General features: G+C 37.4%; 2 protein-coding genes across 5 annotated transcripts; one reads left to right on the forward strand and one right to left on the reverse strand.

Annotated features, from left to right (window-relative positions):
• Positions 1-387: 387 nt before the first annotated feature.
• On the reverse strand, positions 388-9744 carry LOC147287395 (dentin sialophosphoprotein-like protein). Its single transcript, XM_086242407.1, has 12 exons — positions 9292-9744; positions 8348-8574; positions 7740-7804; positions 7244-7315; positions 6092-6438; positions 5753-5821; positions 5584-5672; positions 2459-4690; positions 2252-2329; positions 2011-2119; positions 1043-1093; positions 388-893 (listed from the first exon to the last, which is right to left on the reverse strand). Exons 1-12 carry the CDS (start codon positions 9667-9669, stop codon positions 843-845), a joined length of 3768 nt encoding a protein of 1255 aa, XP_086098533.1. The 5' UTR covers positions 9670-9744; the 3' UTR covers positions 388-842.
• A 3153-nt stretch (positions 9745-12897) lies between these two features.
• On the forward strand, positions 12898-18942 carry LOC147287396 (ubiquitin carboxyl-terminal hydrolase 6-like). Of its 4 annotated transcripts, none has more exons than XM_086239508.1 (18): positions 12899-13078; positions 13760-13905; positions 14089-14124; positions 14250-14357; positions 14910-15010; positions 15103-15229; positions 15522-15584; positions 15682-15749; positions 16048-16098; positions 16542-16650; positions 16770-16858; positions 17176-17245; positions 17445-17525; positions 17629-17724; positions 17822-17870; positions 17990-18109; positions 18190-18264; positions 18616-18942. In XM_086239508.1, exons 1-18 carry the CDS (start codon positions 13069-13071, stop codon positions 18669-18671), a joined length of 1455 nt encoding a protein of 484 aa, XP_086095634.1. In that variant the 5' UTR covers positions 12899-13068; the 3' UTR covers positions 18672-18942. The 4 variants fall into 4 exon arrangements, with proteins under 4 accessions (XP_086095636.1, XP_086095634.1, XP_086095635.1 ...); XM_086239507.1 differs by having other exon boundaries at positions 12901-13078; positions 17984-18109; XM_086239510.1 differs by lacking the exon at positions 17629-17724 and having other exon boundaries at positions 12898-13078.
• Positions 18943-19125: the final 183 nt, after the last annotated feature.

A 19125-nucleotide genomic window follows, 5' to 3' on the forward strand; every position in this document is an offset into this window, starting at 1 on the left:
GTGTGTAACAAAAACCTTGTTTGAAAGTCCGTGTAGAAAAAGCTGACAAACTCAATAAAGCTCCATCCTTTTCAGCTGTTTAAGCTCAAAGTGGTGATCCTTGTTCCATAAATTCTTAAATCTTAATGCCAAAAGAGTGGCTTCCTGTCTCAAAACTTTTTTTGCAACTGTTTATGCGCCAATTTCAACCTAGGGCTAGTGAGATTAGTTGGTTGGTATAAGCAGAAAATAGGTTTTAATGTTTAAACTCTAGATTCACACAAGTATGTATTCGTTTCTAATTTTTGGTATTTCTAATTAAAGAAATGAGAGGAATGGCGATAACATAGATGACAGTATGCGGGAGAGAATGATTACGGAATGATTCATAAAATGAAAGCACACATCTAAGCATTAAGGAACGGTATGGATTTCATAGTAGGACGATATCCACATGAATTTTATCAATACATTAGTCTTATTTGATTATCAAAGCATCAGGAACTGTATTTATGATATACAAATAATTTATGCACATAAATATTAGAAGCACAACATCAAGACGCCCAATAAGGACTCATAGGCCGAAGTAGGTCAGGCAAAACAAAAACAAAAAGCCTGACCTGTGAGCAAAAGGAATATACACAAAACTTAAAATGTACAGATTCACGGGTACACCAGCAAGGCCAAAACCTACGGACATGATCTCAATTCTCAAGATGGGAATTTAACTTCAACAAGAACATTGTGTTGTGCTTTCATCATCTGTCTTCCTTTTTCATCATCATCTCTTCCTAATGATCCTCAGGTATGAATGGAGAGGTTTGAATTTCTTGTGAATAAGGGTGCATAAAATTCCCTCTTCAATCCTTCATATCTGAGAGTGCATAATCTTTAATCCTTTGCTTAAGGTGCTACAGGAAGATGGAGAAAAAAGATTTGTAAAAGAAAATAACTATAAAAAAAAAAAGGTAAGAGCAAAAGAAATAATCAGCATGACTAATTCCAGCTACATAGTGGCAATAATTCAAATATAGAGGACGATACAGTTAGGATGAATCACCTTCAATTCTTCATGAAGCACCACAAATATTTTCTTCAGCCTCTTATGTCTCTGCAAGTGACATTAAGAGTTGAGTCAAATCAAAAAGCACAACAAACTAAAATAAGCTATTAGATGAATAAGGAATAATTCAAAATTGTTAGGTTGAATGTTATGGAAAATAAAAAAATAAAAAAAAAAGTATAGTAAATACTCATAAAAATAGTATCTAAGATAATATAGTATTTATAAACATATTTAAAAATATAGTTACCAGCAACACATCACTTGCGATACAATGTTAGCTATTTATATATGACCACAGCACTTTGCTCAAATTTATCCTTATTCATCAAAAAAAGGATTATTCCAAACTACAGTAAAACGTAACTGTATTATATTTTTCTTAATTCTTCAATGTTTTACTATTCTTCAATGTTTTACTTTTCCAAACATTGCAATGGAGACTGAGTGCCTCTTATATGCCCCCAAATCATTAACATTCATGACAATCAATGACTACAATATCTAATAACTATTTTTGGGTATTGTTATCATCATTCAAGAGGTATAGATGTAAATAACTGGATTCCACCACAATATATACAGGCGCATATATGTAACATGATAAAATAATTGGCTTGGCCTCCTTAAGATAACTGCAACATAAGCAACTTGTTGGAATTCACAGATGCCCATGGTGTTAAAGTTAAAAGAGTAATGCATGGATCGGTAAAATTTTCATTGATATACTGTAGACCACGTCTAAGTAATTTCAACATCTATCAAGCCAAATTAGAAGGCATGCAAACACCACTGACCAAAGGGAACAATGGAAACAAAAATAAGTAAAATTGAAGTTATAATTAAAATATTGCATTTGACCAAGACAACAGTTAGATAATATCTTGCTGAATTACTTCAAAGTTCACTTTTAAGTACAAACCGGTAGTGCAAAAGGTACTAAGAAAATCAAGAACAAAGCATACCGTTGCACACTGACGATAGGATTCCTTCAGCTTCCCCAAGATGTTGTAATATTTCTCTGTGCCTGGAGTAGCTGATCCAAGGTCCTTTCCAAGCTTTTGGAACTCATTCCTACATGCAGCAGGAATAAATTGTTTTGAGACACAGATTTTGAAATACATTAACATTAAGCAATTAACCAAAATAACAATAAATAAGAAGCAATATTGCCTTAAATAAAAGGGAAAGGAATCCTCAGATTACCTGTAACTCTCTAAGATCTTGTTCAATGAGCAGTAGCTATCATACTTGTCACGATATTCTTGGTGGTACTCTTTGTACCTAAGACAAGAAAAAGCAAAACAAATAATGTAATTCAGATGTCAAAAACCAAGAGTAAATACAACAGGGCCCAAAAGCCTGGTTAGATGGGATTCACTGGTGTAAAAGCTTTTTGATAGGTTGACTTACTGAGAGAAATCCCTTATTGGTCCCTTGAGCTCAGGCTCATCCTTCTCATACTTGGAATAAGAACAACTATTTTCATCTGAAGAAGAATCTCTTCTTTTTCTATCACTATCATTGCCCTCTGCCAACATTGAATCCTTTCGTACATCGGTCAACTCCATCATCGTATTGGATGCGTGTCTTTTACTTTCTTTTATGGAGCAAGAAACGAGCGCTCGTTTAGAGTCATGCTGCTGGGGAGCACTTGGAGGTGCTTTCTTATTGCTTTCTCCATAGCCATCCAGACCAATGCCTTGTCTACCTCCAACTTCATTCTGTCTGGATTTGCTACTAAGATCTGCTGATTTGCTAAACGGGCGCCCCACATCAGCATGATCTACTCGCGAAAGGTTCTGTGACTGAGATTGGACAGCTCTCTGTTGAGACCTTGTTAAATCCTCATTGCGATCTTCGTAGTTCCTCTTTTTATTCATGCCTTCCAGATTGCTAGGAAACTTCGAGCTCAAATCTGGTGAGGAGGGCTTTCCGGAATCTAAGTTTGCCTTTCCCGCAGGTTTCGCTTTACTGAAATCTGAGATCCAGTTATCTGAAGTGCTTGGTTTGTTCTCTGACTGCTTAAATGAACTTTTTCTCTCAAATTGCTTCTTAACTGTTGTTTCCTCCTGCAAGGGCTCACGAAGTTCACCCAACTCTAAGTCTGAAACCTCTCTTTGGAGTTTACTGCCTCTACCATTAACAACAGGGGATCTGTCTGCACAATTTCTACTATTATCCTTTGGCGAAGAAACCAAGAACAGGCCAGAAACTTGTCCACCTTCCTTGACCTTTCCAGCCATATCACCATGTTTCTGGTAGTGGGAATCCAAGGGCACTGACTGTTTTCCTCGGAAACCACCTTCCTTGGAATTTCTTGGAGCCTTTTTCTCATTAGCATAACCATCTTCATTTTGAGTATCTCTATGAAATTTATCTTTTTGCAGGGGAAAACCTTCATGCACATGAGAGCTCTTTTCAGAGTACTTCCATCCATGCCCCAAGCTCTCAGCATATCTATCAGGTCTCTCTGCCGGATCAGGAGCCCTTGCCTGTTGATTATGATCAAAAGTCTTTCGACTTGATTGTTTAAACTCTGAACTATGTCTTCCAGAAAAAGCTTGGTTGTACCCTTTTTGAGAGCCAAACTCAGTATTCCCATCCCTATCAGCTCTATTCATTGCTTGAGAGACAGGGCCCTTATAAGAGCCTTCAATGGGTCTATCTGGAGACAAATTGTGAGAAGCCTCTGGGAAATGGACACCCTTACCCACAGAAACAGGAGGTTGTGGTGAGCTTTCTGTTTTTGACCTTTTTGTGCGTTCAGATTTTTCACCAGGGTGCTTTACCTGAGAACCCCTTTTAGATTTACCTTTAGGTATCCTCTCAGAGCTGTCAGACTGCTCATACCTGAAGTCTTCCTTGACTGTAGTCTCCCCTCCAAACAAATCATCTACAAGATTTTGGCGGTCTTGGAATTCATCATGCTCAGGTGAAAAGTGTTTTATTTCTTCTAGAGTTTGTTCACCTTTATTAGGAGCAGAGTTACTAACTACAACCAATTCAGCATCCTGTTCCACATCAGGCAAGCCTTTTTCAATCTCAACTGCATCAGTTTCACGATCATCTTGCTTCTCATCATGCCCACTCTGCACAGGCCTGCCATCAGGAGTTATCCATGGAATGGGCAAAGTAGAAAACCCTGGTTCAGAGGCTTGCAGTCTATGCTTGGGTTCTTTGTCATCATCACTTGTCATAATATCTACATCCTCATCAGAACCCTCCTTGCTATTAGAAGATGCATCACTTTCACTATCACTACTACTCCCACTTCCACTTCCTACTGGGCTTTTACTTTTGCTTCTACTTCTACTTCTACTTCTACTTCTACTTCTGCTTCTGCTTCTGCTAGGACTTCCACTGTCACTTCCACTATCGCTGCTGTCACTGTCACTATCACTGTCGCTTCCACTTTCACTAGAACTGCCTACTTGCGCTTCAGTATTGTCGGAGCCCCTTTTTTCACCTAACAGATCAGGTGAATGCTGTTGGTTATCAATTTTTATTAATGTGTTTGGTTCTTCCCTGACTGTAACATTCAATGGTCCCTGACCCTGCTCCTCCTCCAATTCATTGGAAGGGACTTTCTCCTTAAAGTGTGGTACTTGAGCAGGTGTCTGGTGAAGGTTCTCTTCTGGGGAACTGGAAATTAAAAGCATGCACATTAAAATACATGCAGAGACAGACACAGAAAGCTATATAATTCCACAAGAGTGATCAATATGTACTATATTCAATGAGATAACTAGCATCAACATCTCCACAATGAAATCCTTAATCCACTTTAATCAGAGCTTCTACAAACAAAGATACAACCAGGATGGACTATAAAGCAAAACTATAATCCAAGGGGTTCTTTATTATTAAATGTTGGGGCATAAAAGTAAATGAGAAGGCTTGTGTTTTTTACGCATTCTAGAGGATTCGGTGTCAAGTAGTATGGGATAAGAATATGTCGAATTGTTGCTGCCAAACCTGAAGGCACTAGAACAATCCTTGAACAAGTAAAAGGGAGTGTTGCATAAGGACATAAAAATTCATAAAGCAGTGCCTACTAATTTCAGATTGAGAGTTGAGAACCATTTAGAGAGAAAAACAAAAAATGCATAAAACTTCAGACATCCAACATTTGAATGAATGAGTTATTATGCAAGCAGCATGTAAATAAATTCAGCAGGACAGAATAATCAAAAACACTTATAAAGTCAAGGAGAACTCGTAAAGCATCGCTAATGATCTCATGCAAGCTGAAAGGGAACATGAACAGCCCAAGGATACCCAGTTTCCCTCTATCTTTCTACACTTTACTTTTGATACTGTAGTATATTGACAATATATTCCTTGCCTACTATCAATAATGCTATATATGTTAGGAGCTATTAGGTACTTTTGTTCATTGCTGTGTTTTGTCATTTATTGTGTGGTAAATCGACATCCACAATAAGTTAAAACACAAAATAAGAGTAAAAAGAAAACAAGTTTGCCACTAAGTGACTTGATCAAGCTGGATAAAGCCTTTGGAAAAAGTTGAGTACCTTCCACTTTCAGAGAAAGGTTTCTTGAAGCTTTCTAAATCCACTCCCGGTTTCAAGAGATATCTTCCTGGAGCTTGGTAATTAGCAATCTGAGGTCAAGATTGAATGAGAAGATATAAAACCACTAAATGTTCTTTAAATAATAGCATCAGGGATTTCCACCACTTACCTTCTTAATAATGGGCTCAATTTTCCTTATAGAGTTGGGATTTGAATCTCCAATAGCTTTCTCCAAAACCTACAAACAAGCAAGATAGAGAAAGATAAGGGGAGGGGAAAGAAAAGATGACATTAAGAATTTATAACAGCTGCTGGATTATGTAGAATACCAGCAGCACAGTCACCACTTTCAAAGTTCATCAAAATTTGATTGTTCATCCCATGCATGTAAGGTTCTGTGTGATTAAAGTTTTATATGTCTAGTTATATTCTGGAAATTTACACAAGTTTTAATTGTAGACACAAGGCTAATATATATATATATTAAATGTCATTTCTTAGTGCCTACCTTTAAGCTCATCCCCTTGGGATTCTCCATGAGCAAAGTAATCAACATACTTTGCAAATCTGTTGGCTTAGCTCCACTATTGCCTTTGCCCACTGTTTCTCGTACTGCACTGGTAGTCCTGATTGGGGTTTCTTTCCCGGAGCTAGGAGCAGGTTTGTCTTTACTAATCACCTGAGAGGGTATAAAATCTTCTGCACTTGCATGACTCTTTGAAGTATTTACAGTTCCTAATGGAGATGCTGGAGGACCAGATTGCTCGGGTGGAGATGGAAGAGGTGATGATGAGTGCCTACCCTTTGCAGTAGTTGTTGATGATATTCCAGTTTTATATGCAAATTTAGGGGGAGCTGAAATTCCAAAAAATACAAGACAAATTAGTTAAAATTCAAATAGCACAACCTTAAAACTGGAAACCGAGAAAAGAATTCAAACAGTAAAAAGGTGGAAAAGGGGATAGTGACAAGGTGGAGTGGACGGGGCGGTCGGGGAGATTTTCAGTGAAAGTTTATTATGAGCGGTTGATTGGGGGTAGAAGTGGATTCCCAGAAGCTTGAATTTGGGTGGGAGGAGTACGAGAAAAATAGTTTTTCTTGCAAGGAAAGTGGCTCTAAATAAGTGCCTATCAGTTGATCATTTGGTTAGTAGAGGTATGGCATTAGTGAATCACTGCATCACGTGCAAGAAGGCAGAAGAAATGGTGGACCACCTTTCCTTCACTGTTCTGTTTCCCAGGAAGTGAGGGGGCTGATGCTATTTGGTTTTTGGTATCCAGTAGGTAGTGCCTGTTTCAGTGACCCTTTCCACTGGGGTGTATGCAATTCTGCTCCTGCAACAAAATTGTGACATTGATTTGGAAACCTACCCCACAAGCAGTGTTATGGACTCTTTTGGAAGGAGAGGAATAGACAGGCTTTTGAGGACAACGATGTTACTGTTGTGCAGCTAAAGAATATGTTTTTTAGTCTTCTCTTTGACTGGTTCAATGCTAGAAATATAGGAAGAGTTCATAGATTGACTACACTGGTAAATGTATACTTCATGTATGTTGGGGTCTTGTCTTGCCTCTTGTTTAATTAATACAATTGATTTACTTGATTAAAAAAGTTCTATAAAACATGTAGGAAATAAAAGTCTCTAGAAGGTTCCACTCACCTTGAGGCAGTTCAACTTTCTGCTTTTTAAATGGAGGGTCTTTCTTCTGTTTGAAATGCTTCCCTGTATTAGCTGGAAACAGGTGAGGCATCAGAAACTTGACTTAAGTATCTCAAAGATTTCAATTGTGATTTTTTTTTTCCATAGAAGTAAGGAAAAAAATAACAATGGTTAACAGAATGTATAAGATTTATAAATTAAAATTAACTTAAGTTATTGACATATAAAGATATATATTAATGTTCTTCAATTTAGACTGAGCACAAAAATATTTAAAAATCCTCATGATACTGCATTTCTAGCTACTTCAATCTGTTTAGCTTATAAAGGCAATCCAGACTATATTGACCTATTTTACACTTTTTATATACATCTCAAGTTCATTGTTTTCCTGCTTCATACGCACGAAACTATTGATTCTTACTAGTCAGCAAAGGGAATGTATTAATTTAAAATAGAGAAAAATTATTTATAAAATCTAGAGCAAAAACCTTACCCGGGGTAGCAGCAAACTGCTTTAGCTGATTCTTCATTGCTGGATTTTGTTCTAAAACAATGGCTCTGTTTTCAGGAACAAAAATAAGTTACATTGATACAACAGAATAAGACAACACTCTAAACAGCTTAAAGGCACATAACACAGCTGTACCACAAATACTCCGACCTTCTAATAATTGTATTGATAAAGTCTTGAAACTAGTCATGAAAGTAAATCATCAAATTACTTATAAAAATAAAAAACACAACTGATGGCTAACCAGAGCTACACAGAATGAAGGTAATTGAAGATAAATTTTAAACTTGTACTAGGAAGAATCTTTTGGAATGGGAGAAAACAAATTTGTTCCATCATTTGGGGTAGGGGTAAGGGTGAAGTTAGGGAGTTTGGTTTGTATGTTAAATGCAGTTAGATTGAGATTATTAGCATCTTAAGTACCACATGTAATACTGTTTTTAAAGTGTAACCACCAAGATAGAAACCATTGCAGAAATGATTTACAAAATATAATGGCGTCCAAGTAAAAGAAAACGATGATAAGCATGTATATCATTACTGAATAAGGAAAAAGTGAATAAACTCCTTATAATAATCAGATTACATACTTGCGTGATTTATGCTTCCGTTCAGCTTCCTCTGACCGCATTTTAACATGGTTCTTAGTTGACTCATCTAAGATGCGAAGCACATTTACTTTCCGCCATGCACATCCTGATTCAACTAGCAAACCATTTCCATCTTCACCACTTTCACGTTGTTCATAAATATCACAGAGGTCACCAGAATCCCGCGACCATGTAAATCTGAACTCCTTCCCACCCACATCAATAACCTGATGTAATGTTGAGCCATTCAAAGGAATGAATACTTGAAAATTAATTGCAGAAACTATATGAAAGAATAGCTACTATGAAGAAAATTCCAAATATTCTAATGTGAAGACTTAAAAACATTCAAATCTTATATTAACTGAGCAGTACCAAACTACCCCCAAAAAAAAAAACCACAATCACGCCAAAAGAATTACTTCACAAAAAGACAATTAGTTGATGAAGTAGTAATTCTAAAAAATAATAACTAATAGCTCCGTTTGGAACATAACTTGAAGTATAAAGCTACACCTAACCAAAAGTACACCTTCAATAAGACAGCTCAAAGTTACCCTTTAAGAATTTAAGCAATGCTCAATTGAAGACTAACCAAGAACATCAAATAAATCAAGTACATGCTCATCAAAATTTTTGAATAAGACTCGTATACAACCAGAATTTAAACAACCTAGCAAAAATTGAAGAAATTGAGCAATGCCCAATAGGAAACTAACCAAGAAGGAAATAAACCAAGTGCCAAGATAATTTTTTTTTCTCTATGAAATTTCATATAGCAACAAAATTTATAGAACCCAAACCAAAAATTGAAGATCTTGAGCAATTCCCAATTGAAAATCCACCAAAAAATACACAAACAAATTACAAATACCACTAAAAAAAATTCAATAACCCAGCAAAAAATAAACAGTAACCAGTTCAAATATGGCTAATAAACTCACATTGCCGTTTGTATTAGTAGGCATAGAATTGAATTTGACGCGGGCGGTCCCACCTTGGGCCTCAACGCGCTTGATCTCGTCGACCAAGTCCGGCGCCAGCCGAATGATCATAGCGAAAGCCAGTGGGTTATAGCCGGCGACTAAGCTGAACTTCTCCTCCACGGCTGGGGCGGCGGCGGCTGCTGACGTGGCAGGGCCAGAGGAGTTGCGGCTTCGCGGGTTGGAGCCTCCGCTGCCGCTGCCGCCAAGGGAGAGGCGGTTGCCTGGGCCTCCGGAGTTGCGGTGCGGTGGAGGGAAGGAGGCTCGGCCCACCTTGGCGGCTCCGCGACCCGCCCCGCCGCCGCCGACTCGGCCCGGCTTGGATGGGCCTCCGTACATTGGTGAGGTTTAGAGAGAGACAGAGAGACGGTGGCGTGGAATGGGTTTGTTTTGTTTGCTGGAGCCTGGAGTCATAAACAGAGCGCACCGAGAAAATAACTGCTACATACATCTGTTTTTTGCCTTAAACAAAAAGAAAAACATCTGTTTCTTTTTACAGTTTAAAAAGAAAATAATTATGTGAAATTTATTTTTTTATCTGAAAATTTTTTGAAATTGTTATCCAATAATCTCTAACCCTATAGCATAGGTATAAGTAGGGTTGGGTCAAAATGACCTAAAAACCACAATCGACCTTATTGAACCGCATTGCATGTCGTCTGACGCTTGTCCGAAGAGTCGGTATCAATTGGCAAACTAAACCGACAACATCGGTACAGAGTGACGGTATATATAGGCTGAATCGTCGATATCTCGACACCCTTCTTCTTCTTCTTCTTATTCTTCTTCTTCTTCTACGCTTGTCCGACTCTAGTGAGGCTGGTGTGACGACGAGCTTGGGATGCTTGGCTTAGCAGCACACTAGCGTTCGGAGGACAGCTGCTGGAGGGTGGCTTCGAGCTCGGCGCGATGCAAAGTCTCTCGAAGAAGAAGGTGAAGTCCCAGCCACTGAAACCGACCACACCGACCGACAACTATCGAATCTGAAACCGTCGGTAGTGATGGCTGTTGCGAAGTTGGCTATACCGCCGGTGGCAGTTCAATGGTTGGTCATGGGATTTCGATTCGATTATCGACACTGACCCAGCCCTATGATAAGGGTGTCTATAAAAATAAAAAAACATGCATAGTAAAGGTAGACATAGTTTGGATTGGTTCGCATTTTGTTCAAAACTGCAAATCGAACCAAATTATTGAAATTGTTATCTAATAATCTCTAGCACATGTAGTAAGGGTGGGTACGGTTTAAATTGAATCATTTTTTAAAATCACAAACCAAACTGATCTAATCAATTTGAATTTTTTCACAAACCAAAATCGTCCAAACCATATACTAAACTAAACCATGCCATTTATTCATCGTGGCATTGATTTGGTAATTTGAGGACATGGGACAAATAAACATAAAAATTATAATGAATAAGTGGACAATGTTCGTCCTAGTCACACAAAATTGTTTGGTACACCGAGCCTATTACATGTGACTACAACTAGGTTGACAAAAGTAGAACTTAGACTTATAAGCATTAACAAATAATTAAGACCAAGAACCTATAATATTAAGGTTGGTATACTTGAGCATTGACTACTGTTGCCACAAGTCTTTGGCATTTGCCTAAGTGGTGAAAGAGGGTGAGGTGATAGAATTAAAATTATAATAGGTTTATAATTTGATTTCCTCCAATGTAAGAAAAACAAAAAAACTATTGTTGTCCTGTCTCTTTCTTGTTCTCGTTCTTCCTCCTCAACCAGTTACTATTTCCCACCACATCGGCCATATCCCTCCCGCTGCATTAGCTATTCATCTCCCAATTTCTCGCATATTTTTCATCTCATAGTGGACCATTAAAGTAATTAACGAAGTTAACGTTCATTTAAGCGACTTGGTCTGGTAGTGAAATAAATGGAGATAAAAAAGATATAAGTAAAAGTAAAGCCATAACCATAATAGGGTCACTCAACCTCGTCGATCACTCGAGATAAATAAATATAATTTATTTTGTTATAAATTTCTTAATATTTGTTACTTTTAAAGTAAATATAATTTATTTTGAATTATAAAACTATACAAAACTTAATCTATTATCTCATCCACCACTCCACAACTTAAGTTAAATGTAACTTTTTAAAGGTTAGTTTGGTTTATTCTCATTTCTCAATTATATTTGAGTTTTGTAAAATTTGTACACCCTTTTCTCCTACCTCTACCCTTTTCTAAAATTTGAAATTTCTCATTAACATACCCCTCTCATTATCAAAATACTTATCAAACACCACACACTCAACCCAACATCCAAACAATACACACCTCCCACCCAAAACCAGCAAACATACCTTACTCTGACCTCACCTCCCACCCTGCACCATCGCGCGCAGCACCCCACACCACCCAACCTGCTCACACATGCATGAAAAGCCGCCAAGAAAGAGAAACTCCGCCTCTGCCCATCTCACACCCGACCATGCAGTCGTGCCAGCTTCCTTCACGCCGACCAACAGTGCTCAACTCACGCTCGTGCCCACCACCGCGCACAGCACCCGAGCTTCCTCTACTCAGCCTGTAAGCTCTGCGAAGCCCAACCATTGGCTCCAACTCAAGCATCTGCAAGCTCCACGAAACCCAACCTCAATGCACACCATCTGCAACGCTGCCGCCGCGCCAAACATCTCAAGTTGCCTATGCCGCCAAACACCTCATCCTTCTCTCTTTTCCCGAAACTCCTGTTCTCTCTCCCCGAAACTCTTTGTTCTCTCTTTTTCCCTCTCTCCTTTTCTCTGTCTCTGTCTAAGCCTGGCCTCGTCTAAGCCGCAACCACCGTTAAGACGCTAAGAAGAAGAAGAAGAAGAAGAAGAAGAAGGGTTAAAAAAATAAAATAATTTGTAGCTAGTTCGGCAGACTACTGTTAAAACTGGTTGTTTCGTTCGGCAGGTACCCGCTGAACAATCATGTTCTATTCGAAGGTTGACTGTCGAATGAAACAACCAGTTTTGGCACTGGTTCGTCGAACTAGTTGCAATTTTTTTTTAAAGGTGGGTGTCCAAAAGAGAGAGGGGAAGAAAGATAGAGAAAGAAGAAAAAAATGAAGAATGGAGGGATGGAGGGAGGTGGTCGGGTGAAGGGAGAGCTGGGCACTTCTCCAAGGTGGAAGCTCGACGAGTGGCGCTAGTGGCAGCTTGGCTCTTTCACAGATAGAGATAAAGACAGAGAAAAAGAGAGGGGAGAGAGAAAGAGGAGGTGACCGGTGGTGGTCTCACCACCTACTTCACCGACAATTGCCGCCGGGCAAAAGAAATCCGAGAAAGAGGTTGCAGTGAGAGAAGAGAGATAAGAGAGAGTGTCGGGGAGAGAAGAGAGTTTGAAGTGTGTTGGGGAAGGGCTTTAGGTCTTTTCACAATGGGGCAAATTTATAAATTCACTAATTAAGTGATGAAGGTGTGAAAAAAAAAAAAGTGTGCAAATAGAAGTACTTTTTGTAATCGTGTATTCAAACTAATTTCAGGGCATATACAATTCCATTATACAAAATCGGAAAATCCCACCCAAATTGGAAAGAAAAAAAAATCACACCCAATTTACTTTTGTTACGGGTTTGGACTCGGACTCGGGCTCGCTCTATAAAACCAAAAGCTAGAACATAGACGAAGCACGTTTGTCTTTGCCTGTTCTCCAAGCTAAGCTCTGCAAAAATCCGAACCTCTGTCTCTCACCGATCTTCTAATCAGCAAAGTTTTCCAACCATGATTTCCGGTTAGAGCGCCTCTCCAGCTTAATTTCTCTTCTAAAATATTTTCTTTATTGATTTTATTTGTAGTCCAAATTGGTATTTTCACTTTTGTTTTCAAAATACTGAGCATTTCTGTTTTTTTATGTTCACTTTGTGGCACAGTTAGGGTTTTTCATTCGATTTTATGGTCTGGGTCACCGAAGATTTGTGATATTTGATTATACTTAAGCATTTTGTTCATCAGTCTTGTTGAGCAATTGGAGTTCGATTTGTGGCTTATATTTAAAATTAGGATCTGGGTCTTTGCGAATTTTGAATTTCTGATATGGGTGTTTTGTATGTAAGCGAAGTGGTGCAATTTCATCTTTCTCCGTATATATATTTCAATCAATTTGGCTTATTGTTCTATATTTAACTTATTTATAAATTCACAATGTCGCATTGCTGAAGATATACTATCTAAGAATCTGAGATACTGTTGAAAATTCACTTTTTCAAGGCTCCAAACTCACTTTTTAAAATGAATAAACCAGCTCTAGTTTGGTATCAAATTTGCTTGAGGTGCCGTCAGGTTAAGCTGGGGACAATAAAAGCATGTCAGTTAATATGGAATGTGTACTTCATTTGATTTTGGTAGATTTGTAACTCGTGGCTTGGGTTTGTAGATTCTGGTTTTGACAACTGTGATTTATTACTCTTTGTAGTGAGTGTAAAATGGCAAAAAGAGCTGTTTAAAGCCGTGGAAATTGACACTACTCAGCCCCCTTATGTATTCAAATGCCAGTTATACGACTTAACAGGGGTACCTCCTGAAAGACAAAAGATAATGGTCAAAGGTGGTTTATTGAAGGTAAGTTGGTGGCTGACACGTAGTGAAATTGTCCATATCTTTATATACCCTTGATCTTGATGTTGTAAATATCAAGCAAATCCTTCGTCATATGTCTGGTCAAAACTTCCTGTAATGTGCTCAAATGAAGTTGGTTGTTATGTGCCTAACTTCTTTTGTGTGTGCGTGTTTTTTTAAATGCAGGATGATGCAGACTGGTCAACATTAGGAGTAAAAGAGGTGGGTTGTTTTTGGAATGCATCTGCTAGTATATTTCTTTTCCCTCTTATTTATTGTTGTTTTATCAGAAATCCATAATTTTGCCTAGGTGAAAAAGAAATGATTCGTATATATACTTTTTATAGGGTCAAAAATTGATGATGATGGGGACAGCAGATGAGATTGTCAAGGCTCCAGAGAAGGGTCCTGTTTTTGTGGAAGATCTTCCAGAAGAAGAACAAGTCCTTAACTTGGTAAGGATCATGTGTACTGCACATGTAAATAGAAGCTGCTTTTTTCTTATCAGTTGGCTGAACTAACTATTCTACGAAAAATATAAGTTTTATTTTTCTTGTTGTTCTCTTTGACCTTGTGCTGTCATTAGTTTATGCGTGTGATTTTTTTTATTTTTGCAAACTTTTCCTATCAATTTCATTTAGCGTTTTACATTATTTTGTGTGTGTGGCTCTATAACATTTTGATTTTTTATCACTTTCCGGTAATTTTGACCTTTAGTAGGACTTTGTGTTGTATAATTCTGGTAGGGGGACCTTTAGTAGGATTTTGTGTTGTACTATTCTGGTAGGTGTCCTAGTTCACTAGTGTTGCTATGTGTTATTTTGTTTCCATAAGATGTGCGAATCATTATCATAAATAATGGTTTGTAGCATTCTCAATCATGCCATCTTATATCTTTGAAGGTTTTCAATCTTTTTCAATTAGTTTTATTTTATGTGTTTCTGAACTCCATGGTTTTTATTTCTGTATTTCAATATTATTTCAGCTTATGCTATTTTTACTTCCAGGGTCATACTGCTGGTCTATTTAATTTGGGAAACACCTGTTATATGAACTCCACGGTACAATGCCTGCATTCTGTTCCAGAGTTGAAGTCAGCTTTGATCAAGTGAGTTACCTTCTTCAGTTAAAGAATGTTTATCAATTTGCTTGAAAGTTATTTGACCTAGACCTAGTGATCAAAATGTATTATTTCTTTAGGTATTCACATTCTACAAGAAGCAATGATGTGGATCAGACTTCTCATATGTTGACTATTGCAACTCGTGATTTATTTGGTGAACTGGATAAAAGTGTCAAGGCTGTGGCACCCATGCAATTTTGGATGGTTTGTTATCTTGTTTCGCTATTTTAATTAATTTCCTGAACTAATTTTTTTATCTCTTTATGAAACTTGAGAAATTCCTTGGAGTAAAATCTTTATTTTCTTGCATTTTCACCATTAAAGTTATACCTTTTGTTACAAACCGAAAAGTTAGGCTGTTTTTCTTTGCTTCATAGCTAACCATTCTTCATAGAAACTATGTCAGGGAGCCTCATAAATCATTAATTCCTATATTGGTATTTTCTTACTGATAGAGGGTACAAAATAATGAGTTGATTTTCTATTATATTTGCAGGTATTGCGTAAAAAGTATCCTCAGTTTGGTCAGCTGCATAATAATAATACCTTCATGCAACAGGTTTTCAACTTATTTGTCATCTAAATGTAACACTACTGATTCTTCGCCCTAGTTACTATGTTAGTTTGTTGATATTTTTGTTCTTAATGTGTAACAGGATGCTGAAGAATGTTGGACACAACTTTTATACACCCTTTCTCAGTCTCTGAGATCGTCAGGATCTAGGTGCGGTTTTTTTTTTTCCTATATGGTATATGGGTCATATACGTAAAATGTTGATGTGTCTTGTTGCATAACCTTCTTAAACTAATGATATCTGGAAACTGAGTCCCACTTCAATTGTTACACTATGCTAAATTTGGTTAATAATGTTCTCTACAGTGTCTTTCTTCCAATTTCTGAATTCTTCTAGGTCTAGCAGCAGTTTGTTGTTTTCTGTATTTTAGTTGCCAGTTTGTTTTCTGCCATATGTACATATAGGAAAATTATAATGAATATTATCCTGAATAATGTTCTCTTGCAGTGAAAATCCCGATACAGTGAAGGCCCTTTTTGGCGTCGAACTTGTTAACAGGTTAGATATCTGCAACTTTTCAGCCATTGTATTCTGATTAGGTATTGACTTACACCCATTAGCAGTCTCAGATTAGATTTTAAACAGTTTACATTGTTTATTATTTTGATATTAACAATATATACTTCACGATTCTAGATCTCTTCTTCTGAAAGAATAAGTGAAGTAAATGTTTGAATAATTTTCCCAGTTGCTGTCTTGTTAATGTGTGTGGCTTCTGCAATGAAGAACTTCTCCCAGTCTTTTATGCTAGTGTTTGTTAATGGCTGGTTTCTTAACTTGTTTGCTTGATATATGACTGGCTTGTTGAAGATCGTAATTTATTTATAGATTAATATTGCAACCGCAGCATTTTTATGATTTATGAGTTATTTAGTTGTTTATTTAATAGAGCTGAAATTCTTGTAACATTTCTTGTATTCATTGATGTGGTGGGATGCTAGGGTGCACTGCGTAGAAAGTGGGGAAGAAAGCTCAGAAACAGAGTCAGTTTATTCCCTCAAGTGCCACATATCACATGAGGTGAACCATTTGCACGAAGGGTTAAAACATGTAAGTGCAATCACATCTACATAGGAGATCTTATTTTATGTGTGCCATAACGTGTGATGATATTGTTAGATACTTTATAAAAATTACAACATTCTCATTTATTTTATTGATTTATGTAGGGTTTAAAATCAGAATTAGAAAAAAATTCTCCTTCTTTGGGGCGTAGTGCGATCTACCAGAAGGAGTCTCGTATCAATGGCCTACCAAGGTACACATGGCTATACGTATATTATTCTTGATTTACCATTCTAGCTCGCAGCTCACTGTTATGTAATCTTGCAGTATCCAACTATATGGGTTACACTATCACTTAATCCATTTAGTGGCTTATGTATTATAATTTTTTTCTGAAATGTTGTACAGTTATAATTTAGATGCTATAGGTTACTTGTTTTATGTTTGTCTGTGTGGACTCCTTTCTCCTTTGTTTGCTGGGGGGTGGCTAAAATTAGTTGTAGTGTGCCCTTTGTTAAAAAAAAAAAACTTACAGTTGAACCTAATTTTTTTATTTTATTTTCTCTGAAGGTACTTGACCATTCAGTTTGTCCGCTTTTTCTGGAAGAGGGAATCAAATCAGAAGGCCAAGATTTTGCGGGTAATTCCTGTTTTCTTTTCTCCTTACATACAGATTTGTCATTTGTCTCTTTCCATATCATTTTAAGAGGAAAAAGGAAGTATTTTCTTTTAGAGAATAATGTTCGGCGGAAGGGTTGTGTACCCTCGATAGGGTAGGGTTGTGTACCCTCGATAGCTTTTGAGTTTCATGCCTTTTAAACTGTTTTCACTTATCTCAGAAAGTGGATTATCCTTTGGAATTGGATGTTTATGATCTGTGCTCAGAGGATCTTCGCAAAAGATTGGATGCTCCTCGCAAGGTATCTGCTTCCCTTTGATTTTGATGAATTAACTTTTTGTCAAAAATATTGATTGTTATTTCATTTGTGTTGGTCCTAATTACTTCCAACCTCAAACTATCAGACTCTGAGGGATGAAGAAGGTAAAAAACTTGGTCTGAAGCCTACTGAAAAGAGCTCTGGTTCAAAAGATAATGATATCAAGATGTCTGATGTGGAGGTGATTACACAACCTAGTTATACATGTTCACACAAAAACACATGAAATGCCTATGTGATTATATCTAAAACATCTCAAATCTCTTATCTGCATACAGGGATCCTCAAATGGAAGTGGAGAACCATCTAATGCTACGTCTGAGGAAGGTAAAAGCCAATGAACCTTCTTAGCTCAACATGTTGAATCTTTTGCTGTGTTTCACTCGGGTTCTTCAAATCTCTAGTTTGGACTTATTTCGCTATTTGACTGTGTCGTATAGCTGCAGGTGTTCCACCTGAGAAGGAGACACATATGACTGGAGTCTATGATTTGGTTGCTGTGCTGACACACAAGGGTCGTAGTGCTGACTCAGGCCATTATGTTGCTTGGGTCAAGCAAGAAAGTGGTCAGTTCTCTGGCATGACTGCTTTGTTAGCATGTGATTATTCAAACTTTTGACTCATGGACTTCTTTTGTTGGTTCAAGGAAAATGGATTGAGTACGATGATGACAGTCCCATCCCACAGCGGGAGGAAGATATCACAAAACTCTCTGGAGGAGGTAAGATTGCAAAGAATTGTCTGCTAACCCCGTATAATAGCATCTCACTCAGACTCCATGTGGTTCTCTGACACATAAGAGAAAATGGATAAAAATTCATGTGATGTCATTAATTATCCATATATATATTCGTAACAACTGAGCAATTCATTTTATTACTCACTTAACAGTGCCTATACCTATTTGCTATTACTTGGAGCACTCTTTTGCATGTGTTTGTTGTGGCTTTTTTTTTTCTTTGAAAGGGCAGGATATTGCTACTTATGGGGGAAAAAAATCACTATTTCACCCTGTTAGTCACCCTAAAATTGTCAATTTTACTAATCAACTTTTTGCTGCTGCTTGTTTCAGGTGATTGGCATATGGCTTATATTTGCATGTACAAGGCCCGTGTAGTCCCTATGTGATATTTCTATTTTTATCTCAAATCGAAATTGAAATACACCCTTCCAATTTACGTTCCGCAGGGGTTAGATTCTACGCAACTGTATCTTGTGCCATTGAAGTTTGTCCCAAATGTGTGTGGTAGAAAAAAAGATTCATTGTTGTTTAGATGTGCTTTAATTATGAAAGTGGATTCTTGGTTACACTGAAGATTCCCCACCCAAATGTGTGTGCTAGAAAGATAACCCATTGTTATTTAGATGTGTTTTGATTATGAAAGTGAATTTTCGGTTATCCCATTATTTCCCTTTTTTCCCCTTCACAATAAGTATCTCATACACACACAAAAAACATTCATATTATGGGTGTATATAATCTTATGTGTCTATATTTCTCTTCACATGCCCAAGTATAAAGTGTATAAAGAGACGTTTTACTTATAAAGTGATGGATGACTTGAGATGGTATGATGGTCCA

The sequence above is a fragment of the Dryas octopetala genome, chromosome 4, assembly GCF_963921425.1.
Source record: "Dryas octopetala chromosome 4, drDryOcto1.1, whole genome shotgun sequence".
In the NCBI taxonomy this organism is placed as follows: Eukaryota; Viridiplantae; Streptophyta; class Magnoliopsida; order Rosales; family Rosaceae; genus Dryas; species Dryas octopetala.

Coding starts and splice junctions, on each gene's coding strand:
- LOC147287396 (XM_086239507.1), top strand. Junction 15,011..15,102: donor TTGAAGTCAGCTTTGATCAA/GTGAGTTACCTT, acceptor TTATTTCTTTAG/GTATTCACATTCTACAAGAA. Junction 17,526..17,628: donor GATTGGATGCTCCTCGCAAG/GTATCTGCTTCC, acceptor TCAAACTATCAG/ACTCTGAGGGATGAAGAAGG.
- LOC147287395 (XM_086242407.1), bottom strand. CDS start 9,669: ATGTACGGAGGCCCATCCAAGCCGGGCCGAGTCGGCGGCGGCGGGGCG. Junction 8,575..9,291: donor CTACTAATACAAACGGCAAT/GTGAGTTTATTA, acceptor ACATTACATCAG/GTTATTGATGTGGGTGGGAA. Junction 2,330..2,458: donor CCAATAAGGGATTTCTCTCA/GTAAGTCAACCT, acceptor TTCTTGTCTTAG/GTACAAAGAGTACCACCAAG.